Source organism: Ahaetulla prasina, chromosome 1 (assembly GCF_028640845.1).
Source record: "Ahaetulla prasina isolate Xishuangbanna chromosome 1, ASM2864084v1, whole genome shotgun sequence".
Lineage (NCBI taxonomy): Eukaryota > Metazoa > Chordata > Lepidosauria > Squamata > Colubridae > Ahaetulla > Ahaetulla prasina.
Window position 1 is genome coordinate 336,517,446 of NC_080539.1, and position 27,108 is coordinate 336,544,553.

Here is a 27,108-nt window from a genome sequence, read left to right on the forward strand (position 1 = left end):
CATGTAAATCAAGAGTAATCTAATCAAGAGATGACTCGGCACTAGTAACTGTCTTCAGCGCATCATGCTCCTGTTACGCTATGCAGAAGCCATTTTAGCTAAGTCTCTGCCTGCTCTGTGAGCAGAAGTCAAGAGGCCAGGAGGACTTCAGACTAAGCTTGCTTTTTCCAAGGGAAGAGATGTCCATCATAGAGCCATAGATGGCCCAGCCCTAAATTGTATCTGTTTTCTTCATTGAAATCCTGAAAGCTTCAAGATGTGACTTCTATCACACCTCCCAGTGGGCCAAAGGTGCAGGCACAGTGGTTAGAATGCAGTATTGCAAGCTAATTCTGCTGACTGTTGACTGCCAGCATTTTGGCAGTTCAGTTCTCACCAACTCAAGGTTGACTCAGCCTTCCATCCTTCTGAGGTCAGTAAAATGAAGACCCAGATTGTTGCAGGCAATATGCTGACTCTGAAACCGCTTAGAAAGGGCTGTAAAGCACTGTGAAGTGGTATATAAATCTAAGTGCTATTGCTATACCACTGTTTATCACGTGATTTATTGATGATACTTCGCTCCAAATAGGTGGATATAAATAAATAATGCAGGATATAAATAATTTAAAGTATTTTAAGTTTAAAAATGTAAATTGTAAGTAATTTTGCAGGATTAAAAGAGTGCTGTTTTAAAATATGTTTTCATGTATTGTAGATGGTCTCTTCCATATGTGCATAATCATGGCAGATCCATTTTTATGAAACATATTGGAACACACATAAAACTTTCTATAGCCCTGTAAGTGCAGAAATCCAGTTAAAATCCCCCAGTTTACAGTAAAAGGCTTTTGATTAAATATGTAATGTCACTCTGGAAGCATCCATCAAAGCGTTTAAATTTAAATCACAATCAAAATGGAAGTAATTTACAGAAAAATTCTACCTGTTAATATATCTATGTTCTCCATACAGGTATTAATCTATCCAAACAAACATACATATAATCTGTCCAATAACTGAAGAGCTCTGGGAGTACTACCAAGAGTGCTTTCAGATGATAAATTTTTCCATTAGACAAAGACATTCTAAGTAAAATAACCGTATCACCATGTGATGGCAGCTGTCTCTACAAGCATATTGTAATACTTCAATACAGCTAGCTTACTTGAGGCACTTAATAGTTTTTGGGAAGTGATTATTTAAATAATATTTTAAAATGAATTTTCCCAATTCAACATTTCTTAAACCTATATAGCAGCATTCTGTAATCCCAAATATGCATACAAAGATGGGCAGATGTACCACCAGACAGATTAGTAATTTCCTAACTAACTGTTCTCAACATATAGTCAGTCCTTAATGGAACAACATCTACATGGAGGAAAATGTGCAGTGGGATAACCCTTAAATTCTGCCTTAGTATTTTCATATGATTTAGATAACGGAATAGTAGGAGAACTTATCAAATTTGCAGATTACATCAAGATGGCAGGAATAGCTAATATTCCATAAAATAGGCTCAAATCCAGGAGGCTCTCAACAGACTTGAATATAGGGCCCTATCTAACAAAATGAAAATCAGTGGTGAGGAAAGTAAGGGTTGGGCAAGAAAAACCAAATGCATAGGTATAGAATAGGTGGTATCTGTCTCAACAGTAGTAATTGTGAGAAGAATCTAAGAGACCTTATGGACAATCACTTAAATATGAGACAGTAGTGTGCTCCAGCCTTCCAAAAAACATAATTCAGTCCTAGGCTGCATTAACAGAGGGATAGAATCAAGATCACATGAAGTATTAGTACCACCAGTTTGCTACCACCAAACTTGGAATATTTCATCCAGTTTTGATCTCCACTATATAAAAGATGTTGAGAGTCTATAAAGAGTACAGAAAAAAGTAACAAAGAGGATTAGAGGCTAAAACAGATGACTAAAGGTAGGAATTGGATACAAGTATGTTTAATCTAATGGAAAGAAGGACTGGGGTGACATGATAAGAGTGTTCTAATATTTGACGGGCTGCCAAAGGAAGAGGGATCAACCTACATTCCAAAATACCTGAAGGCAGGACAAGAAGCAATGGATGGAAACTAATCAAGGAGAGAAGCAACTTAGAAATAAAGAGAAATTTCCTCAAAGCTGGAACTGCTTGCCTCCAGAAATCTGCATCCTGGATGTTTCTAAGAAGAGACTGGACAACCATTTGTCTGAAATGGTATAGGGTCTCTTCCATATGTGCATAATCATGGCAGATCCATTTTTATGAAACATATTGGAACACACATAAAACTTTCTATAGCCCTGTAAGTGCAGAAATCCAGTTAAAATCCCCCAGTTTACAGTAAAAGGCTTTTGATTAAATATGTAATGTCACTCTGGAAGCATCCATCAAAGCGTTTAAATTTAAATCACAATCAAAATGGAAGTAATTTACAGAAAAATTCTACCTGTTAATATATCTATGTTCTCCATACATGTATTAATCTATCCAAACAAACATACATATAATCTGTCCAATAACTGAAGAGCTCTGGGAGTACTACCAAGAGTGCTTTCAGATGATAAATTTTTCCATTAGACAAAGACATTCTAAGTAAAATAACCTTATCACCATGTGATGGCAGCTGTCTCTACAAGCATATTGTAATACTTCAATACAGGTAGCTTACTTGAGGCACTTAATAGTTTTTGGGAAGTGATTATTTAAATAATATTTTAAAATGAATTTTCCCAATTCAACATTTCTTAAACCTATATAGCAGCATTCTGTAATCCCAAATATGCATACAAAGATGGGCAGATGTACCACCAGACAGATTAGTAATTTCCTAACTAACTGTTCTCAACATATAGTCAGTCCTTAATGGAACAACATCTACATGGAGGAAAATGTGCAGTGGGATAACCCTTAAATTCTGCCTTAGTATTTTCATAAATGATTTAGATAACGGAATAGTAGGAGAACTTATCAAATTTGCAGATTACATCAAGATGGCAGGAATAGCTAACATTCCATAAAATAGGCTCAAATCCAGGAGGCTCTCAACAGACTTGAATATAGGGCCCTATCTAACAAAATGAAAATCAGTGGTGAGGAAAGTCGCAACCCGGTGGAGAATCTGCTGGGCTATTGCTTGACTTGATTGAGCGCGTCTCTCTCTCTCTCTCTCTCCTTTTCGCGAAGGGCCCTCCGCCGTTTCCCAAAAGGCACTTCCATTCCAGCGCCCATAAAGCAAGCCCTAAACAGGCTGCGGGATCTAAAGGCCCGACGGGATCTGCCGAGGGCAGGGCGCCTTCTGAAGGCGGCGGGCCGAAGCCTGAGCCGGAGAGAATCATGCTCAGGACGGCGCCTGGGAACTCCCGCGCCCTTGTTCTCCGCAGCTACCCCGCTGGACTGCGCCTACCCTAGCCCGAGGAAGCATGACGAGGGGCCCTGAAACGCCGATCCTGGACTCTGGTAGCCTGGCTGGCCCTGTTCACAGAACTGGCGTCGAGCCATCCACAATGCCTGGATTTCAAACCGCCTTTCAAGCCTCCTCGCCCTCTCACTTTCTGCGTGCAGTACTCAAACTTCGGCTGCTGCGACGCGGGGCGTGATGCTGCCCTGTTGGAACGTTACTATCGCATCAGCGAGCATTTTGCCGAGGCCACCTACACCGTTTGCGCCGGCCACCTGCAGAGCCTCCTATGTCAGGTGAGCGGAGGGCGGGCGCGGGCCAGATCTCCTCCCCTCAACCGGACCACCACCGCTCCATCCATCCATCTCTTCCCCCACACTCCCACCCCAGCCACTTTGGATGGAGCTGGCGCTGATCCTGCTCCACAGACAAGACTGACTGAGTCCATCTCACTTTGTCGGTAGAACCCATAATTTGGTCTAGCTACCTGCAGATCTCTCCCAACTTCAGCGTCAGGCATAGTTGAAACTTTGGAGCTGCCGTCCTCAGTCTGCTATCCTTGGGATTTATTGGACTTCGGTTCCCAGGTTTCCTCAGTAACAAAAGGAGTGAGAGTTGTCCTGCAATGAAAGGATTTATCTGAAGACTGCTTGAAATAGAAAGTGTAAAAAAGACCTTTGCTGTCAATCAGAATCCTGGACTAGATCAAGGAGGTGACCTTGTGTAAGACAGATAATGTACTAGACACTCTGCTGCAGGAACATTAGGGGTGTTCTTCATTTTAATATAGTTCAGCAGGTACAAAGGCCCTCAGACAGTAATACCCCTTTAAGGCAAGACATTATGCAATGCCAGTTCACTATTTTCTGTTTTGTAGTTCCTCTTTTTTCCTGCCTAGTTATCTATTTTTAGTTAAAAGAAAATTTTAAAGGGGGATCTGTTAAGAATCAAAATGGATATCCAAGAACACCATGATACTTTTCCGTTCCCGGATGGTCAGGATCCTCAGAGCCTGGGCCTTCGGTTGATGTTGTGCAATGCTCGGTCCGTGGTGAACAAAGCCCCCCTTGTTTGTGACCTTATACAGGGGGGTTCCGCGGACCTTATGGGCATTACGGAGACCTGGTTGGGCACTGAAGGGGGCGTGCCCCTTGTTGAGATGTGCCCGCCGGGTTTCCGTGCATTCCATCAGCCGAGGGCCCAGGGTAGGGGTGGGGGGGTGGCGGTTGTGATTAGAGAGAGTCTAGAGCCGAGGGAGACCACTGTACCTCAGATTGCCGGGTGCGAATCCTCTTGTGAGATGGGGTCGAGGTGTCAGATGGGCTTGCTGATCACGCACCTGGCTCCTTGCTGCGTGACAGCTGCCCTGCCCGAGCTCCTGGAGATGCTGGCTGGGGTGGCAGTTGAGACCCCAGACTTTTAGTCATGGGGACTTTAACTTGCCATCTTCCAGCTCATCATCGACGGCAGCTCGGGAGTTCACGGCTTCCATGACGGCCTTGGATCTGACCCAAGTAGTTGATGGCCCTACTCACATTGGGGGTGGCACTCTGGACCTGATTTTTCTCTCTGGACAGTGGTTGAGAGATCTGGACTTAAAGGAAATAGTCATCGAACCTTTGTCATGGTCAGATCACTCTCTTCTTCGCCTAGACTTTCTGACCGCCATTCACCACCGCAGGGAGGCGGAGCCGACACGTTGGTTCCGCCCCAGGCGCCTGATGGACCCTGATGGGTTCCGGACGGAGCTTGGGCCGTTTCCTGAGGGTCTGGCTCACGGCTCGGCTGAGGAACTTGTGGCGGCCTGGGAACGGGCCGCGGCGGGGGCCTTAGACCGTGTCGTGCCTTTGCGGCCTCTGACCCGGCGCAGGTCCCAACCGGCTCCTTGGTTCTCCGAGGAGCTGAGAGGGATGAAGCCGGAGAAGACGCCTAGAGAGTTCCTGGAGGTCTAGCCGCTCGAAGCTGATCGACACTAGTGAAGTCCTATACTAGGACTTACCTAGTGGCATTGAGGAAGCGTAGCTCGCCTCCTCCTCATTGCATCGGCAGATAACCGCCCAGCCGCCCTGTTTGGTGACTCGCTCCCTCCTACATCAGGGGGAGCGGGATGACCCGCTGCAGGGACGTGCTGAGGAGTTTAACGGTTATCTATACGATAAAATCGCTCAGCTTCGGGATGGGTTGGACCAAGATTGCGTGATGCGGGTGAGATGCTCGAGGTGGTCTTGGCGATATTGTTTGGGATGAGTTTGACCCTGTGGCTCCTGAGGACATGGACAGGTTGCTGGGTAGGCTGAATGCCACCACATGTTTACTGGACCCGTGCCCTCCTGGCTGGTGCTGGCCACCGGGAGGTCACACGAGGCTGGCTCCAGGCGATTACGATCGCTTCTTTGGTGGAGGGTGTCTTCCCGGCCGCCTTGAAAGAGGCGGTGGTGAGGCCCCTCCTTAAGAAGCCTTCCTGGACCCGCTGTTTTAGGTAACTATCGTCCGGTCTCCAACCTTCGCTGCGGCGAAGGTTGTAGAGAGTATGGTGGCATATCAGTTTCCCTTGCACCTGGATGAAACTGTCTATCTAGACCCGTTCCAGTCCGGTTTCCGCCCGGTTACAGCACGGAGACGGCTTTGGTCGCGTTGGTGGATGATCTCTGGAGGGCCAGGATAGGGTTGTTCCTCTGCCCTGGTCCTATTAGACCTCTCAGCGGCTTTCGATACCATCGACCATGGTATCCTGCTGCGCCCGGTTGGAGGGATTGGGAGTGGAGGCACCGTTTATCGGTGGTTCTCCTCCTATCTCTCCGACCGGTCGCAGTCGGTGCTGACAGGGGCAGAGGTCGGCCCGAGGCGCCTCACTTGTGGGTGCCGCAGGGTCGATCCTCTCGCCTTCTGTTTAACATCTACATGAAGCCGCTGGGTGAGATCATCAGTGGTTTCGTGTGAAGTACCAGCTGTATGCGGATGACACCCAGCTGTATTTTCACACCGGACCACCCCAACGGTTATCAAGTGCTGTCCCGGTGTCTGGAGGCCGACGGGTCTGGATGGGGAGAAACAGGCTCAAGCTCAATCCCGCCAAGACAGAGTGGTTGTGGATGCCGCATCCCGCACAGTCAGCAATCCGCGGCTGACCATCGGTGGCGAGTCATTGGCCCCGATGGAAAGGGTCCGCAACTTAGGCGCCCTCCTGGATGAACGGCTGTCTCTAGAAGACCATTTGACGGCCGCCTCCAGGAGAGCGTTTACCAGGTTCGCCTGGTACGCCAGTTGCGCCTTTCTGGACCGGGATGCCCTATGCACGGTCACCACGCACTCGTGACGCCTCGCCTGGATTACTGCAATGCTCTCACATGGGGCTCCCTTGAAGGGCATCCGGAGGCTGCAGTTAGTCCAGAATGCGCTGCGCTGGTGATAGATGGAGCCCTCGTGGCTCCCGTGATAACACCCATCCTGCGCAGACTGCACTGGCTACCTGTGGCCTTCCGGTGCGCTTCAAGGTCTTGGTGACCACCTTTAAAGCGCCCATGGCATTGGGCCGGGTTATTTACGGACCGCCTACTGCTACCGAATACCTCTCACCGACCCGTGCGCCTCACAGAGAGGGTCTCCTCAGGGTGCCGCCAGCGAGGCAATGTCGCCTGGCGACGCCCAGGAAGGGCCTTCTGTGGGGGCTCCCACCCTCTGGAACGAACTCCCCGGACTCCGCCAGCTTCCGGACCTTCGGACCTTCCGCTGGCTTAAAACATACTTATTTAATTGTGCAGGACTGAGCTAGATTTTAAATTTCTGGGTTTTAATTGGGTTTTATTTGTATATTTTAATTAACGGGCTTTAATATAAGTTTTTTAATTGTTTTTATTCTGTATTTATATGTTTTTAAGCACCTGTGAACCGCCCTGAGTCCTTCGGGAGATAGGGCGGTATATAAATATGATTAATAAATAAATTTAATTTAATTAATTTAATTAATCGTTTCATAGTTCCCATCACCAATCTCTTTCCACTTATGACTGTATGACTATAACTTGTTGCTGGCAATCCTTATGATTTATATTGATATATTATCATCAATTGTGTTGTAAATGTTGTACCTTGATGAACGTATCTTTTCTTTTATGTACACTGAGAGCATATGCACCAAGACAAATTCCTTGTGTGTCCAATCACACTTGGCCAATAAAATTCTATTCTATTCTATTCTATTCTATTCTAAATAAAATAAATAACTCTGTTATTCTTTTAATTTTGTTATTTCATTTTTGGGTTCCAAGGAATGACCTAGGAATGAATGGGTGAGGGAGTAGAGAAGAAGCAATTGCGTCGGCGGGGTTCCCACCTGTTAAGATTTGGGCAACTTTTTATCCGCTTGCACGCCAATTCCATTTCCACCCTCTTTCTAACACGCGCAACGTCTGACTCGATTCACGCGTTTCTCCCGGCAGTAGAGTTGTTGCTGCTGCTGCTGCCGCACGTGCCTCCTTCCTGGAGCTCAGCAAGCGCGTCGGGTGCTGTTCCAGCGGCTATTTACACGCCCCGCGCTGGAGGAAGGCGGCGCCTCCACTTTCCTTCCCCTCTTTTGGATCTGATGTGCTTTGGAAAACTGAGGGCGGGGCGGGAAAGGGGAATCTAAGCTTCGCTTGTCCGCTGGGAGAAATCCACCACTTCACTGGAAAGGCCGTGAGGAAAGTCGCAACCCGGTGGAGAATCTGCTGGGCTATCGCTTGACTTGATTGAGCGCGTCTCTCTCTCTCTCTCTCTCTCTCCTTTTCGCGAAGGGCCCCTCCCGCCGTTTCCCAAAAGGCACTTCCATTCCAGCGCCCATAAAGCAAGCCCTAAACAGGCTGCGGGATCTAAAAGGCCCGACGGGATCTGCCGAGGGGAGCGGGGCGCCTTCTGAAGGCGGCGGGCCGAAGCCTGAGCCGGAGAGAATCATGCTCAGGACGGCGCCTGGGAACTCCCGCGCCCTTGTTCTCCGCAGTTACCCCGCTGGACTGCGCCTACCCTAGCCCGAGGAAGCATGACGAGGGGCCCTGGGCGCCGATCCTGGACTCTGGTAGCCTGGCTGGCCCTGTTCACAGAACTGGCGTCGAGCCATCCACAATGCCTGGATTTCAAACCGCCTTTCAAGCCTCCTCGCCCTCTCACTTTCTGCGTGCAGTACTCAAACTTCGGCTGCTGCGACGCGGGGCGTGATGCTGCCCTGTTGGAACGTTACTATCGCATCAGCGAGCATTTTGCCGAGGCCACCTACACCGTTTGCGCCGGCCACCTGCAGAGCCTCCTATGTCAGGTGAGCGGAGGGCGGGCGCGGGCCAGATCTCCTCCCCACAACCGGACCACCACCGCTCCATCCATCCATCTCTTCCCCCACACTCCCACCCCAGCCACTTTGGATGGAGCTGGCGCTGATCCTGCTCCACAGACAAGACTGACTGAGTCCATCTCACTTTGTCGGTAGAACCCATAATTTGGTCTAGCTACCTGCAGATCTCTCCCAACTTCAGCGTCAGGCGTAGTTGAAACTTTGGAGCTGCCGTCCTCAGTCTGCTATCCTTGGGATTTATTGGACTTCGGTTCCCAGGTTTCCTCAATAACAAAAAGAGTGAGAGTTGTCCTGCAATGAAAGGATTTATCTGAAGACTGCTTGAAATAGAAAGTGTAAAAAAGACCTTTGCTGTCAATCAGAATCCTGGACTAGATCAAGGAGGTGACCTTGTGTAAGACAGATAATGTACTAGACTCTCTGCTGCAGGAACATTAGGGGTGTTCTTCATTTTAATATAGTTCAGCAGGTACAAAGGCCCTCAGACAGTAATACCCCTTTAAGGCAAGACATTATGCAATACCAGTTCACTATTTTCTGTTTTGTAGTTCCTCTTTTTTCCTGCCTAGTTATCTATTTTTAGTTAAAAGAAAATTTTAAAGGGGGATCTGTTAAGAATCAAAATGGATATCCAAGAACACCATGATACTTTTGGGCACTGTGGTGTTTACCCTGGCATAACTCAGCATTCTTCCCCTCCTTTTACCTTTCAGTAATCTGGAGATTCTGTGTAGCTGCTTAGAATGACTAGTAGACACTGATAAATTCCTTGTCCAGAAATGTTTGTTATTAGGTGGGTGAAAGGGATAATTTACTACCTCATATAGAACCGAACAACAGTTGGAAGGGACCTTGGAGGTCTTCTAGTCCAACCCCTTGCTCAGGCAGGAAACTAGTCTGTACCATTTCAGACAAATGGTTATCCAATCTCTTCTTTAAAACTTCCAGTGTTGGAGCATTCACAACTTCTGAAGGCAAGCTGTTCCACTGATCAATTGTTCTGTCAGGAAATCTCTTCTTAGTTCTAGGTTGCTTCTTTCCTTGATTATTTTCCACCCATTGCTTCTTGTTCTATCCTCACGTGCTTTGGAGAATAGCTTGACTCCCTCTTCTTTGTGGCAACCCCTGAGATATTGGAACGCTGTTATCATGTCACCCCTAGCCCTTCTTTTCATTAAGCTAAACATTCCCAATTCCAGCAACCCTTCTTCATATGTTTTAGCTTCCAGTCCCCTAATCATCTTGATTGCTCTTCTCTGCACTCTTTCTAGAATCTCAACATCTTTTTTACAACGTGGTGACCAATACTGGATGCAGTATGTGCTTGTGCCACTTGATTTCCGCTATACACATTGAAGACTGATCCTCTAATCATCCCAGATGCAAATACTAGTGACACCTTAAACGTCTTCTTTATAATATGTGTATCATTGTTTGCTTGTAAAAGTTTCTGGACCAAGGTTATGCAGATGCCTTTTTATCTATGTCATAGATTTGTAAAATCATTTTGTCTGTTCTTAAGCCATGAGCTTTCCTCCAGCACCAGGTGTATTGGACAGGTCTGAATGAATGTGCTGTGTACTTCCTATTTATATAAGATTACTATGCCTGGTGATTTACTATGCCTCCTTTCTCCACATGCCTTTTCAGCAATGTCAATTTCCAGCATTAAACAAAACAACAGATTAAATATTTGCTTAATTTTGTAGGAAAAGTCCTACACTTTTCTGAATTTGCTGAGAACTACTATACTTCCATTCAAATGGCAGCTTTGTGTCATATTAGCTACCCTGTTTCCCCGAAAATAAGACATCCTCTGATAATAAGCCAAGTCGGGCTTTTGAGCACATACACTAAAATAAGCCTCCCCCTGAAAATAAGCCCTCCCCGAAAATATTTAAACACAGAGCTGGAAATCAGGTAAGACAGCAAGAGGAGCCCCATCTTGCTCCACACGTCCCAAAATAAGACCTTCCCAAAAATAAAGCCAAGCGCTTATTTCAGGGTTCAAAAAAATATAAGACTGGGTCTTATTTTCAGAGAAACACGTTATATTATATGATTGGTTATGCCTTACCCCTTTTTAATGCAAGATTGAAAAGGGCTTAGAATCATGTAGCATATTTTCCTGGCTGTATCCTCAGACAACAGTCTTCCCACCTCAAGTATGTAATTCAATATTTCTATTAATTCTTTTTTTTTTTTTTAGAGAGAGAGAAACAATTTGAGATGAATCACATAGCACGCTCGTTCAGGCCTGCCTGTACAGAGCAAATATCTAGCTTTGAAGAATTTTGCTCAATAATTAAGTATGTATAATGTTTTTGATTCTGTTCTCTAATTTTAGAACTTATTGGAGAGCAGATCATGGTTCAGATCATATCTCTGCAGAAATATTGAAAATTCAAAAGGGTTCACAAATTTTTAAGCACCACTTTTTAAACTAGGTCAATACCATTCCCTGTGTTCCCGTCTTCAGGTTGGGAGGAGCCAAAACAGTACCCACTCAGAAAATGCTGAGTTTTAGGAAGCCTTAAAATTTGAAATACTATAGCACGAAGTCTTTAAAGGTGAAAACAACTTAAGGATATAACCTGATAAAGACCACCTAAGCTGAATTGGTCTATATACCGTGGACCAATATAATTAAAATGTTGGTAGCAGCAATGAAAGTTATAGTTTGCTTAGAAAGCATTTCTAAAGGAGAACTGAAAGCAGTAGTTGTCCACTAAGGGAAAATTATACCAGTTTTTTAAGATGTATATGACTTTACATAATAGATAAACAAGTCACCCTTTAACAACACAAGTTCTATCCCAGCTGCTTTCGATTATTTCTTAAGGGTAAGAAAAATGGAATTTTGTACAATCACAATTGTTTATCTTTCATCTTACTAATCAACCTAAAATTTTGTAAGTAAAAAACTTGGTCCTGGTGTCAGTGGTCATTCAGTCAATGAAACTCTTTACTGCTTTAAGTGAAATCAGATGTTGTGATGGATTCTTTTTTGCTTCTTGTCCTCAACTAGCCCAGCTGTATACTTATCCAGCCAACAGTATGACTAAAAAGATGAAGTTATAGTAAACCAGATGTGATTCTTTACTTGGTTATCATAAGCAAAGATGTTTGAGAAGAAGCATTTGAACTGTTAGGGTTTTTAAATTTATAACAAAAATACAAAAATGGAACTCGTATTGTCTGCAAACCAAAAACCCAAATTCTCCTCTTCCATATTTAAGTGTTTTAGTACTTTTTTTGTGGGGGGTCAAGGATTTGTTGTTTTCTCTTTGCAAATAGGCCCTAAAATTAGAGTTGCCATATCTGGGCTGCAAAAATGTGAACAACCAGTAGGTCAGTGATGGTTAACATTTTTGCCATTGTGTGCCAAAAGCAGGGGAGTGGGGGGGGTCGTGTGCACGCGTGTCCACACATATAATTCTATATGCCCCCCCCACGCATACGCGCGTGACCCACCCACGCTCCCCTTGCTTTTGGCACACAATGGCATGGTGGACACAGTTAGGCCCGTTTTTCACTCTCCACAGGCTCCAGAGCCTTTCTAGGAGTCTGGGGAGAGCGAAAACGGTATTCCCCACTCCCTGGAGGCCCTCCTGAGGCCGGAAATGGCCTGATTGGTGACTTCCAGTGGGCCTAGAAGGCCCAAAAATCAGCTGGCCGGCGTGCACATACACACTGGAGCTGAGCTCGCATGCCCACCGATATGGCTCTGCGTGCCACCTGTGGCACCATGCCATAGGTTTGCCATCACAGCACTAGGTTGTTGTAAGCAAAAAATTAGTTTTAAGTATCATTTTGCTGCCATCTACTGGTTGTCTGGTTCTTTGCAGCCTACATTTGCAGCCCACATAGAGTTGTGTATAATGTGTAATGAAAACATCAGCATTTCAAATATCAAGGGACAGAGTCGCAGCATTTCATTGTTTCTCAGAAATACAGGAGTAACTAAACTACAGAAAACAGATAAATGGATGCAAATAGATGAACATTGTCTTGTGGTTACAGGAAAATTTTATGGGAATATGGTAGCAGTAACCAGATCACTTTTTCAATATTTCTTGCAGAGTTGTCCATTGAACAAGAAAACAATGAGAGGATATTCCTAAGCTTTTCTGGGCAACTATTGCCCACAGGTGTTATGTAACTCTGTATTAGAACCGGCTGTAGAAATGTATTGGAGTGTCAGATTGCACAGCAACATTCTACGGAAGTTTTGGATAGGGCAGTGATGGTGAATATTTTTGGCACCAAGTGCGCAAACTGGAGCGCACGCACACCAAAGCGCCATAAACCCAAAGACCAGCTGGCCAGCTCACATGTGCATACCAGAAATCAGAAGAGCAGCTGCCGACAGTACGCATGCACACATGGAGGGCTTTGTGTGCCACCTCTGGCATGCGTACCATAGTTTTGCCATCACGGGAATAGGGTAAAGCAGCTACTCAGTTTTTCCCCATCTTGTACCTCTGCTTTATCTCAGTGTGGCTAGACAGATGCTAACAGACTTTCATTCTGAATATCAACATTCAAATCTAACAGCAAAAAAGTGCAGTGAAAAAACGGAATAACTAATTCATTTTTGCAGATACAGAGAGAAAATTTAAGGTGCAGACTGTTCTAGGCATGTACTATTTTGCAGTGACCTGAAAATATTAGAAATCATAAAACAGTTTATGATTTCTTTTTCAGTCCTTCAGTCTTTTTCATAGGTCTCTTTGATATTTATTCTGCAACTTTCTAAAATATTATAAAATACTTGCTGTGTGTACAATGCTATAATTTTAAATGTTTTAATTCTCTTGCATTATTAAATCTTCCAACATTTAAGTAATGGCTATGCTGCCCTTTTCAGGATCAATTATCTAAAGATAAATACCATAATATGGCAGGTTTCTGATTGGTCCAGTTTATAAATAGACTGGATTTATCTTACTAAATGGCTGCGCTACGGTAGACTTAAATGGGCAACTATCCTTCTGAGGCTCCAAAGGAGCAAATGTGGTTCATTATATTATGGGCCCACATACAGTACTTAAGTTTAATAGCCAGAGTCACATCATTTTATTTCAATACTGTTGAATGAATATTTCCCATTTTCCTACTGCAGGTTTAGGTGTGTCTTGAGAAGCATCTTCCATTCACCTATTTTGTTTAAAACAAAGGCAGCTCTGTTACTGAAGCATATGGGGGAGCCAAAACAACTGATGTGAGATCCTCTTTTATTTTTAGGAATGTTCTCCTTATGCTGCTCATCTATATGATGCTGAAGACCCTTCTACTCCAGAGAGAACTGTTCCTGGACTTTGCCAAGATTACTGCATACAAGTGTGGCAAGATTGTAGGTCAATGTTTCATTACTTCACTCCTGATAAAGAGTTACTGGCACTGGAAAATAACAGGGTTAAGTTTTGTCGTTATTTGTCCTTGGATGACACAGACTACTGTTTTCCTCACCTCTTAACTAATGAGCATCTTAATCAAGACCTTGGGTTAGTGACTGCGGATTCAGAAGGATGTCTGCAGTTATGCTTAGTTGAAATTGCTAATGGGCTTAGGAATCCTGTTGCTATGGTACATGCAAGTGATGGAACTCACAGATTCTTCATTGCCGAACAAATTGGTTTAGTCTGGACCTATTTTCCTGATTTGTCACGGCTTGAAAAACCATTTTTGAACATCAGCGAAGCTGTACTTACCTCGCCATGGGAAGGGGATGAGAGAGGATTCCTAGGCATTGCCTTCCACCCTAAATTCAAATTTAATGGTAAGGTATATGTCTACTATTCAGTTGAAGTTCAATATGAAGAGAGAATCCGAATCAGTGAGTTCAGAATTTCTCCTGGTGACATGAATTCAGTGGACCATGGTTCTGAAAGGTATGCCCCTTTACATGTCCAATGTATTTAAGGCATTTAATGGCAAATATGTACAATACTTCTAAGGATTGGCAATAGTGCCTAAATTTAATATCTGCATGTTTTAGTTACTTGCAGTCTAGTGCATATGTATACTAAGGTATTCTTATTATCAGGGCATTTTAAAAGAAGAAATTATCTATGCTACATCTAAAGTAACAAGACTAAATACACTTTATATTATTTAAGTCCATGTGTTTCTTAGGTGGCTTTTGGAATTAATCTTACCTCTAATCTGAGTAGCATATAATAATATCATTTGTTGAAGAATATTTATTAACCAGCCATTATCATAATACAATCTTAGGCAACCAGATTGCCTAAGATTGGAAAATGTAAAAAAATTCCTCATGGAAATTTTATTTATTTGCTTCTTACTAAAGTCACTAAAAATAGGTAAAATCCAGCTTTTCTGGAAGTCACGTATTTATGGAAGGCAGATTCAAATTATTTGTGCCAGAGGCAACAAGTGTTGAATGAGTAAAGTCCTCTATTTCACAAAGACGTGCAAGACACAACAGAGTCTATTAAATACTTCCCATGCTGATATTACTAATTGTTTGTCTGAATCATTGAGAATTCTGATAGTCAGAATAGATAATACGGTAGTGGATTAGATAGACCAGTAATCTAATTCATTATAAAATGGTACAGCTTCAAAAAATGCTGAGATGGAACAATAAGTGAAGTACTACTCCAGATTGAATGATTATATTATCCTTTGAAGTTTTACTGTACTAACTTTCTGTACTAACTTTCAAAAATTCTCCCAGTATTGATCTGGTCCAGCTAGCTATTCCTTGGCAACAAGAACTGTATTATAATCTTGAGTATTCTAACTATACTGACTGACTGACTGAAAGAAGTGGCACAATTTTATTTCGATTTTAAGCCATTGCTGAAGGGAGATAACATTCTACATAACCTGGAACAATCCAATATTTTTGTTTGTTGGAAGGGCCATCAACTAATTTACTGCCCAAAGTTTAGCCATATGGACAAGTATTAATTCGCTTTCTTAATATTTAAATAATAGTGAAGCTGTCACTTACAAAGATTCCAAGTGACTAATCTAGGACTGGACAGTACACTTCAACTGAACATTTCAGACTATGTTGTCTGTATATCCACTTGGCAGATAGTCACTGTATAGAACAGATGCTGTGCAGTTTATGCTCATGTTTCTAGCATTGAGTATATAGTCTTAGCCTTGGTGGGTTGCTACTGGTTCACCCCAGGCCAGAGGCTCCTCCCACCCACCCGGACATCATCAAATACGCTTTGCATATGTGCAGAAGTTTCTGCGCATGCGCAGAAGTGGCATGCACACAAGCAAACCAGTAGCAAAGATAAGTGAAACCCACCCCTGAGTCTTAGGGAATGCTTAAACCAGGGGAGGGGGGGCAGAACAGGCATTAAAATTAAGTGAAATTCTATATGCCTCTTCAGAACTAAGTAACATTGATTCCAATGAGAATTAGTCCTAATTAACTATATACAAAGGTAGGTATGTATTTCACATAAAGTCTGAAGTGTTTCATTGTTCTCTGAGAACAAACTATTACTTGGTACAGTACAGTGGACTATATAACTTTTCCCATCACTATTGTTTAAATCTTCTTAGTAAAATTACATATCTTTGCCAAAGCCTTTTTGGACCCTTCCATGATCTGCTTTTGAAAGGCATTGAAGAGCAGGCCACCAGTTTTACTTTATTGTTTTATTATCTTGTCATATGATATTGATGGCTGAAGTATTTTTTAATGAACTTCTCCATATTATTATTTTTTATGCCTTCTGCATTCTGATTGTTTTAAATATGAAGCATTTTGAATCTTTATAATTTGGTAGCCACATATAAACCAAATAAAAACTGTTTTATTACACCTTCTTTTATTTTTGCAAGAATTTGAAATGTGGTCTGGTTTATGTCTTTAGTAAAATAAAATAAAAGCCAACACTGGATTGATTTGCACCAAGCTCAAAGTAGGAATGTACAAATATGGATATGCTTGATTTAAGTTAAATTCAGACAGTCAAGCAGTTTTGAAAACTTGGTTTTGTTGTAGTTTCACTGTATTCCTTGTATAAGATTTGTGCTTTCTTCTTTTATACTCTCAGGATAATTCTGGAGATAGAAGAGCCAGCTTCCAATCATAATGGAGGAGAACTGCTGTTTGGAGATGATGGTTATCTTTATATCTTCACAGGAGATGGAGGAATGGCTGGTGATCCTTTTGGGGCATATGGAAATGCTCAAAACAAGTAGGATTTTAAATCCATCAACTTTGTAAAAGAGGGAACAAATAAATTGTACTGTTTTCGTTTATAGATTTGAAAGTAGGCTCAATACTGTAATATATTTTATTATTTTCGTAGATTGGAACTTGGTATACATTGCAAAAAGTATACGGTTATATCAAGGGTTGGTTGGTTGTTATGTACCATCAAATCAGTGTTGGCTCATATTCTCCATTAACTTAAATCAAAACTAAAGTTTATTGGCCAATTTCAAATAAATTATGTTCAAAGAATTTAGTTTGGTTTAAGGCCATGGAGCTGTGTCCTTAATGTCACAATTTCTAATATTTCATTATTCAAATATTTTTTGCAGGTATTGGCAATCGCAATAACAGTTGAACAAATCTTCCAATTCTCCCAAAAGGTTTAGTTCCCAGACTACCAGACTAGATGTTACTACATTTTTAATGATTTTTAAAAACTGAGATTTTCCAAGTAGCTTAAAAATTTATCAAGAAATGCCTAATGAATTAATTTCACTGTCCTTATTGTCACATGGAAAAATAGAAGCAGATTTATGAGCACACAAATAAATTACACCCTGTAGATTTCCCAAAAGAAGTTCAAAACATATTGTGCCTAAGGTACGTTATATTTAAAATCCAAATGCTGAATTTGCTAATGCTCCAAACTGAATTTGCCTTGCTAGTACTTGGATAATTCAGTCAGTGGCCAATGGTAATGTTCAGTTCTTAACTACCAATTCAGTCTTTCAGACACCCAGCTGGGTGACTTTCAGCCAGTCACTTTCTGTCAGCCCTAGAAAGGAGGCAATGGCAAACCACTTCTGAAAACCCTTGTCAAGAAAACTGCAGGGATTAGTCCAGTCCATCACCAGGAGTCAATATTGTCTTAAAGGCACACATTTACACTCACAAAAAAATTATCTTGCCTTAGTTCTGAAATGCTTTTCTCTTCCTCTTTGCCTTCTCACAATATTTAATGAAGGAGATATAATTTCAGATCTTTTCTGAGGAAGAAAAATAGCAGAAAGGGTAAAATGTTTGTCACCAGGGAAGTTTTGTACTTTTTCTTTGCCCTTATTGTAAGATTGCTACAAGGTGCTGAGAAGTAAGCATCATCATTCAATTTAAATTTCCATTTTTTAGAAAATAAAGAATATCTTTATTACTGCATTTACTATGTTCTGTCGGAAGAATTTATTCCCTGTGGTTCATTTCTGCCTCAGATCAAATACCAGACGCTATAGTTTGCAAAGTTGCTGCTCCACGTGATCTTGATTCCATTCCTGTGTTTATGCTGCCTAGAACTGTGTTGGCTTTTTTGGCAGCTGCTGCACATTGCTGGCTCATATTTAAATGATTCTCCGCTAGGATTCCATGATCCCTCTCACAGTTACTACTATTGAGCAAGGTACCACATGTACTGTACCTATGCATTTCGTTTTTCTTGCCTAAATGTAGAACCTTACTTTTTTCACCATTGAATTTCATTTTGTTAGATAGCACCCAGTGTTCAAGTCTGTCAAGATCCTTCTGTCTTAAACCTATCTTAAGCCTATCTTCTGGAGTGTTGGCTATTCCTGCTAGTTTGGTGTCGTCTGCAAATTTGATGAGTTCTCCATCTATCCCCTCGTCCAGATTATTGATGAAGATGTTGAAGAGTCCTGAGCCTAAAACAGAACCTTGGGGTACCCCACTGCATATTTCCCTCCGTGTAGATCCAGTTCCATTGAGGGCTACACGTTGAGTGTGGTTGGTCAGCCAGTTACAAATCCATCTGGTGGTGATGCTGTCTAATAGTACTGTTACTAGTTCTTTATTTGTGTTCAACAGGTCAGCACTGCTAGGCAAAGTACTCAGAATCAGCGTGGGAAACAATGATGTTGGACCTCTTTATCAAATCCCTCCGGACAATCCCTTCATCAATGAATCAAAAGCCCGACCTGAAGTCTATGCTTATGGGGCAAGGAATATGTGGCGTTGTTCTTTTGATAGGGGTGATCCCAATACAAAGGAAGGGAAAGGGAGGCTTTTCTGTGGTGATGTGGGACAGAATAAATTTGAAGAAATTGACATTGTGGAGAAAGGGAGAAATTATGGCTGGAGAGCACGAGAAGGATTCAGCTGTTATGACAAAAAACTTTGCATCAATTCCTCTTTAGGTAATTATGCGGTTTGATTAACTGCAGTAAATAATGTATGGGGGAAAATATTTTCATTATTATTTTGTTCTCTTTTATAACTGATATCTATAAAAAGTTTATACTTGATTATAAAAATGGTTCCTTTGCATGCTATATGTATGATACTGCCTTTTCCCCTTCTGCAGATGATGTCCTTCCAATATATGCTTATCCCCACAAAATGGGGAAATCAGTTACAGGAGGTTATGTCTATCGAGGTTGCGAGTCTCCAAACTTGAATGGGCTCTACATATTTGGTGATTTTATGAGTGGGTAAGTGACAGGAGGCCAGCTATTAGGCAAATGATGAATTAGATGGCATCCTGTGTTACAGTATTTAAGGCGGCTTTAAACTTTGCTGATAAGCTTCTTCCTGGCATTTAACAGAATGCCATCCATTGCTGTTCTACTGCAGTTTATGTGTCCATCACGTTATGTTGCTGCTATATGAATGTACGTATGTATATGTATATTAACAATTGGATGAACTATTAGTGAACCACTAATAAAAGTGCACCACTAAATACCTCATAGTAAAATGCCACTGTTCAGAAACTGGATATTCATTTTAAAAAGCATTATGTGCTATTGCTATGATATCATAAGTGTTAAACATATAGCAATATTTTGATATGTTTGCAGTATTTAATAATTGGATTCCAAATCTAGTTGATCTTTATAATTTATATAGTCCTGTGTCTTGTCTATGGTTAACTTTAAAGAAACAATTATACCAGAATCAGGTAGTCCTCACTTACCAATTGCATTTGGGACCAGCAACTTTGTCACTAAGCGATGTGGCTCTAAAGTGAAACATCTTGTGACCACACCAACTTATGATGTCAGTTTCAGATGCAGTCATGAAGTAATTCACTACAGGTCATTAAGCACAATGTCACATGGCTGAAACTTGTAACTGAAACTTGTACCAGTTTCCTATTGGCTTTGCTTGTCAGAAGCAGATTGTAAAGGTTGCAAATGTTCTGTCTCAGGTTGCAGACATGCACAAACATAGTTGCTAAGGAGTTATGCAGATAATAGTAGACAAGATTGTAAATCAAGATCTGTATAAGGAGAGCTTGGCTGAATAAGTCTGTCTTAAGTTCAGTCAGCCATAGAATGGTCCATTTCCAGAAGTCAAAGTGCCAAGTTGAATAGTCAGCCAGTCCAATAGTTAACGGTTCAAGAGCAAGTAAACACAAGAACAAGAATTACAAGCCAGGATTCTAAACAGTTATTTACAACAAAGATTAAAGGCAAAGCACCTACATAATCTTTACAAATCTTTCTGCAGGCAGCTGGCTGCAGTCAGGATATATCCTAATGTTCTGGTGGGGAGGTTCATTGAATGGCATTGATCTGCTCGTGTGTCAAGACCTGGGGAGTGGGGATTTTACCTCCGCTCCAGCTAACCAGGAAATGCCTATGATTGCTCAACCTCTTCAGATGAATTATGGCTGAAGATTTCTGAGTCTGACAATCCAAAGACACAACACAGCTGGACCACCATTATCAGAAATTAAGTCAGAGTCCTAGCCAAATTATGGTTCATGACAGCAAATGGTGATCATGTGATGGCTACAACCATTGTACAATAAATGCATGTTAGTTACCAAGTGCTCAAATAGCAATAGCACTTAGATTTATATACTGCTTCATAGTGCTTTACAGCCCTCTCTAGATAGTTTACAATGCTAGCATATTGCCCTGAAAAATCTGGGTTGTCATTTTTCTGACCTTGGAAGGATGGAAGGCTTAAGTCAACCTTGAGGCATTCAGAATTGAACTCATGGAATGAGCAGTGAGTTAGTCTGCAGTACTGCATTCTAACCATTGCACCACCATAACTCAAATCACAATCACAAGACTGCAGGGATGCTGCAATGGCCACAACTTCCAAGACCAAAAATAAGTCTCCTTTTTCAGCACAGTCTTAACGTCAAGTGATTGGTAAGTGAGGATTCGCTGTATTTAATAAGAATTGATACATAATTATAGGATTTGTCTGCAACTATTTTAAAAGTGCTATAGTGCAACATACGTGCTTGTTAAAGTGAACAGCTGCCAACCTTTATGTTTCTAAATTCAGGTTCTAGTACTTACAGTTAAGGTACTAATAAGGTTAAGGCTTAGAAAGCTAAGCCTTCTAAGATGAATAATTAAATATTCATTACATTCTTAATCTTTAAAGTCTAACTTTAGCTATACTTTAATTTCTACCTTGTTCTATATGCAAATAAATGATATTAATCATACCTCGGTTGAAAAGTAATCTGGCTAAGAGATTGATTTAGTTCTCTCTTTGCCCAGTAAGTTGCTAGCTTTTATGTATTACTCTGAATTGGAGTAGGATAGTTAAAAGCTGTTCTCCTTGATTTCTTGCATACCAATTAATGTGGGGTTTTTTTCTCTTTTCATCTTTCAGGCGTCTCATGTCCTTGAAAGAGAATCACAAAACCGGAGAGTGGCAGTACAATGAAATATGCATGGGAACAGGCCAAACATGTATGTTTCCTGGACTTATCAACAACTATTATCAATACATCATCTCTTTTGCTGAAGATGAGGCAGGTAATAGAGGGATTCTTTAAATATGTGGCTAATATTCTCAAGCGTGGGGAAAGCATAGAATTATAGAGTTCAAATGACCAACACAAAACATGAGTTTTCAACTTTTGGGCATAGGAACAATTGAAATTTGAAAACATGTCACAGGCAAAAAATACCCAAGCTTGCTAGCAAATTAATTCTTTTGGATTTCTGTGCAAGTATAGACATTTTTAAGATTATATATACAAACACACACACACCATGTTTTCCCAAAAACAAAACCCAACCAGAAAAACAAGCCCTAGCATGATTTTTAGCATGCTCCTAATATAAGCCCTACTCCCAAAATAAGCCCTAGTTAAAATCTTCATCAGCCGGGGGGGGGGGGAGGGCAGCACAGGAGGCGGCAAACACATGGGGGTAGATGGTGTACGGCAGCCCCCACAGCCCATGCAGCACAGGTGAGTCCCATTGCTGTGACCACCGAGCTGGCCTGGCCCTCCAAGCACTGGCGCAAGGAAAGGCAGGTGGTTCCAATGCAAGGCAGCACTGGCAGCAGACAGAGCTGCGGGGGGAGGGGGGAAGGCAGGTGATTCTGATGCACCTCTGCCTGCTGCTGGTGCCACAGGGTGTCAGAATTGCCAGCCTCCATTAAATCGGGTATCAATCCGTCCCACCGTCTCTCAGCTTACCCGCATTGCCTGTGTTTCCCTGAAAATAAACCCCAATGCATCTTTTGGGGGCCCAAAATATATAAGATCGGGTCTTATTTTGAAGGAAACATGGTATATGTAATTCCTTTAATTTTTAAAGAATGAATATCAGCATGTCAGCTGAATGGCCGACTTTTTGCAGGATTACTCTTTATTAGTTACTAGTTCTCCCCAATCACTCAGCTTCCAGATGCTTTGTCATTGCCTATCCTTTCTATTCAGCGTGCTAAAAACTTGGCTGGGCAATATGGAGTTGACATCCTGTCCATCCTGACCGCATAAAATTAGAGACGGTTAATGTGTAGTTTGAAGTTATAAGTGACGTGGAATAGGTCTTTATTATTCTTGGAAGAATAGATGATTGGCTGAGGAAAATCCATTGGCATGATTATATCAAAAGCAGTAGAGATTAGTAAAGATTCTCTTGGAACTGGGACTGAGTCTTATATATAATCGTGCAATTTTTTGGGGTTAGCAACATAGAAGTGATATATCATTGTCTCATTTGAATTCTTACTTTTAATCCATAGCTCTGGGATTTCCTAGTGGATCCTCATCAATGAATTTCACCAAATAACTCAGTGTATTCAAAGTCCAGGCGTGCATCTGCCTGATTTTAATTGAAAGATCTGAGTAATGTGTTAGAAATCTCTATGCATTGCCTTAAAGATTGGTTTCTGAAGGTTTTTGTGATGTCAGATTACTTTATTTGCCTAGTGGACCCAAAGGAATATGTATAAACAATTTGTGTCTTTTTGTTTGTTTGTTTGTTTCCTAAAGGGGAACTTTATTTCATGTCAACTAGAATACCAAGTGCCACCGCTCCAAATGGAGTCATTTACAAAATAGTTGACACATCACGGTAAGACGTGGAACATTTTTGCTCATAAACATGTAAATGCTGATGTGAAGAAAAATTTGGCCTTATTTACTGAGTTTGAATCTTTCTCATAATAGTTAAACTGTCAACTTTTTGTTGAATCTACAACAAGTACTGCTTATCACAGTACTTTTAACAGTGGATTTCCTCCATTAGCCATGACTACTTGGCCATTTATGTAAGTCCTTTGCTGTTATTTACGTTTGTGATATTCTGAATGTTTTTCTCTTATTTTCACCAGGAGAGCACCACCTGGAAAATGCCGTGTTGACCCTTTGCCAGTAAAAGTGAAAGGCAGGCTCATTAAATTTGCTCCAAAGGAAAGTGAGTAATGGAGACACATATTATTGAGTATTAACCTTGGGGAATTCTGGGGCTAAACGATTTGCTCATGCAAGGAAATGAAGCTAATATTCCGATTAATGAAAAAAAGTGAATCTTTTTGCTTTCAAGAAAGTGAGCTGATTGACTACAAGGTAGATTGGACATGCAGTACAAAAATTGAAAGAGGGTTTCATTAAAGCCAGCCTATTACCATGGGCAGCTCCAGTTTGTTATCCTTATTTTTTTTTGTCTTTAAAGGGTCTACTTTTGGTAGTCCAGAGAACAGGAAACTCCTTCATACTGCACTGAAAACAGAATTGACATTGTGGTAGGGACAGAAGGGCAATTATGTGTTCAAGTACCCAGCACCTCCCAAGTTTTAATAATTACCATAAGACAGCAGAAATAGGATCAGGCTTGCTCTGTAAAGCACTCATTTTCTCCGCCCCAGCCAACCAGCCCTCTCAATCTCAAATACATTACAGACGAGTTTCATTTGCTTTTCATCTGGTTATGAAAGACAGCAATCCTTAATCTGTTAGGCAGCTTCTCCTATTGCCATCAGTCGTTCAGTTTTTGTACCAGATAAAACGGTTTGAAGGACCTGTAAAAAAAATATTTGTCTTTGTTATTCTTTGCTAGAACTGATAATGAGAATGCCCGCACAGGATCCTAAGATAAAAGCCACAACCAGAGTCCCAGCGAGGAGTAAAGTAACTACAGAGTCTACACAAGGCACAACTCCAGACTGGATGGAACAACTCTTGACTCTGCTTAGGAATCAGAACGGATGGCAGATGACTACTATAGCACCAAAACCCAAACCTTCAAAGCCCAGGAAAGGAGGAAGGCCTGGGAGGAGACCATATCGAAGAAGGAAGAATAGGCCTTCCAGTGTTGCCCGACAGCCACAGAATGGTGCAGTCCGACTCATGAATGGCAGCACAAGAGGGAGAGACCAAGGAAGGGTTGAAATTTTTATCAATGGCGCGTGGGGCACTGTGTGTGATGATTTGTGGACTTCTAAAGCAGCTGCAGTAGTTTGTCGCCAGTTGGGTTATGCTTTTGTAATCCGAGCCACCAAGAAAGCAGAGTTTGGGGAGGGTAATTCACTTTCGATTTTACTTGATGATGTTCAGTGCATAGGACATGAGAAGACCCTCCTGGAATGTTCCCATGCAGAGATTGGAAAGCACAATTGTTCCCACAAAGAGGATGCAGGAGTGATATGCAGTCAAGAAGAAGTTTTTGAGTAGAAATACCTACAAAATAGCATGAGTTTGTGCTGTGACTTTTTAAAAAAAAACAAGACCACATGAATACACTGTTATGGTTATCAAATTAGCACATGGTTTTGGAAAGATACATGTCCATAGGGCAGGCCGGGATAGTAATACTTTAGTATGCCCATGTGATACCCCTCCTCACAAGCTGCAGTGGTTAACAGTATGGTTAGCCAGATATCAAAACTTATTGGGCATTTTTATCCACCAATCAAGTCCTTCCCAAGGGCTTGGCAAAGGCAGGTGTGGGTGTTTGATGATGTTAAAAGTATTGTCACAGGATGTAAGCTATTCCGAGTGAAACTGTCTTTTGCAATTGACCAATGGTGATTTTGTCAATATCACTGGGGTTCAGATGGTGCTCCAGTTGTTTTGGGAAATTGTTTTGGGATTGCACCCAAGGCACCTATTACTATTGGTACTTTCTTTGCTCTCTTTTGCCACAATCATTCTATTTCTGTTTGCAGGTCTTTGTTATCTTCTCTATTTCTTTGTTATCTTCTCTATTTCTTTCTCTTCTACTTTGCTGCTTCCAGACCTTGTCACATCCATTATCCAGATTTTTTTTTGGTCTTTCTTCTCAACAATTGTGAAGTCTGGGGTGTGGCAGGTTCATGTAGGTTTGAATTTGAATTTTAAACTCCCAGAGCAATTTCACTTCTTCATTTTCGATTATTTCCTCTATTTTATGATCCCACCAATTCCTTCTTGCAGGCAAATGATATTTTTTCAGGATCTTCCAATCCAACATTGTTGCTACTTGTCCAGTCACCCTGCCTCAGCCCAAGCCACCTTACAGGATTGTTGTGGGGAAAATAGGAGGAGGAAGGAATGTTGAATATGTTTGCTGCCTTGAGTTATTTGTATAAATAATAAAGGCAAGATAAAAATAAAGAAATTATGAATGCAAATCTTCAAGCTTACAGTATCATTTCCAACTATTTTCTTTTCTGAAAATATGCTATCATTTAACATGAAAGTAAGGGTTATCAATGAAATTCCACTTTTAAGTCTTCATTTTTGTAACAACCATTGTGAGCATGAAAATAACAATTGGCTTTATCTATAAATGGACACGACTAGTGAATTATAGTTTGTTTAGCATGTCATGTAAGCTAGGGATTCTGGTTTGTTCTGAGATAAACAAGCCAGAGAGAAATAATGATAGAATTCCTGTCCATGATACAACATGCTAAACAAGCCACAGCTGGAGCTGCCTGTAAATTCTTCCCATGAGCAGTCATGACAACAAACACATTTTATTACTTTTGTTTTAAATCTAGTGACAGTTTATAAACACAACCAATACCCATTATATTGATGGTCCTTTGCAAAGCAACTATAAAACAGCATTTAATTACACCAAAATGAACTCAAAACTAAAAGCTGTAGGCTCTAAGATGTTTAGGGAATGGCATTAAGAATAGAACGGAGCAGACCAGAATAAAGGGAGGTAAGTGACTGAAATACTAAGATCCGTGTACAAGAGGAAGTGGCACATGCAGAGGTTTCATGGGACCTCATCATCTTAGAGGAGAATATACTGGAGGAGCTGCTAAGAGAAGCCTAGGCAGCTACTGTACATAAGGATTTGGAGAGAAGCTTCAGTCCTCAATTGAGGATGCCAAACATGATAGTGAGTCCCCCCACCCCAAGGTAGCTGAAGCAAAAGCAAGATGCAATCTCTCGCAGATCCTTCATGAAGAGCAAAGTCAGTAAAAGCATTGTGCAGACCGAAGTGCCCTCTTTCCTTCTTATAGATCCCATTCCCTGAAATCTCCTTTAATCTCCAGCAGGACAAAATGTCTTCAGTGGGAGGCAAGTCCCTCCAAAGACCCCCCAGATGGAAAAGAGAGGAAGTTGCAGAGAATCGCCTTTAGAAGGTTTTTTTTGTCCAGCAGAGAATTTGGAAGGTTGTCTGAAGTGAGTTTCAATAAGAAATGGGAGCCATAAAGCTGATCATTCACTGTCAGAAAAAGCTTCTTTTATGACCTAAGCAGTGACACTCAACTGGGGTAGGTCACAATGGTGTTAACTGTCAGCTTCAGAAGCCATACTAAGCCAGAAGCTTCCGTGCTGCCACTTTCTCATGTGTGGGAAAGTAGGAGAAAGGATTTAGTAGAGGGGTTGCCATTAGACATAATAACATTCTTCCTGCTGGTCAAGGTCAGGCTGGTCCTGCATCTGGAGGAGTGGTCAGAGTGCTGTCTCGAGATGGGATGGTTGGAGATTGGAGCATGTGATCGGCAGAGGAATCAAGGGATGGTTTTAGGGGTT

General features: G+C 41.8%; 1 protein-coding gene across 1 annotated transcript; it reads left to right on the top strand.

The window, feature by feature from the left end:
- Window positions 1-7,951: 7,951 nt before the first annotated feature.
- HHIPL1 (HHIP like 1) lies at window positions 7,952-25,759 on the top strand. The gene is made up of 9 exons (XM_058162678.1): window positions 7,952-8,668; window positions 13,949-14,595; window positions 16,756-16,899; window positions 18,732-19,060; window positions 19,228-19,354; window positions 21,507-21,652; window positions 23,125-23,206; window positions 23,466-23,548; window positions 24,191-25,759. Exons 1-9 carry the CDS (start codon window positions 8,396-8,398, stop codon window positions 24,802-24,804), a joined length of 2,445 nt encoding a protein of 814 aa, XP_058018661.1. The 5' UTR covers window positions 7,952-8,395; the 3' UTR covers window positions 24,805-25,759.
- Window positions 25,760-27,108: the final 1,349 nt, after the last annotated feature.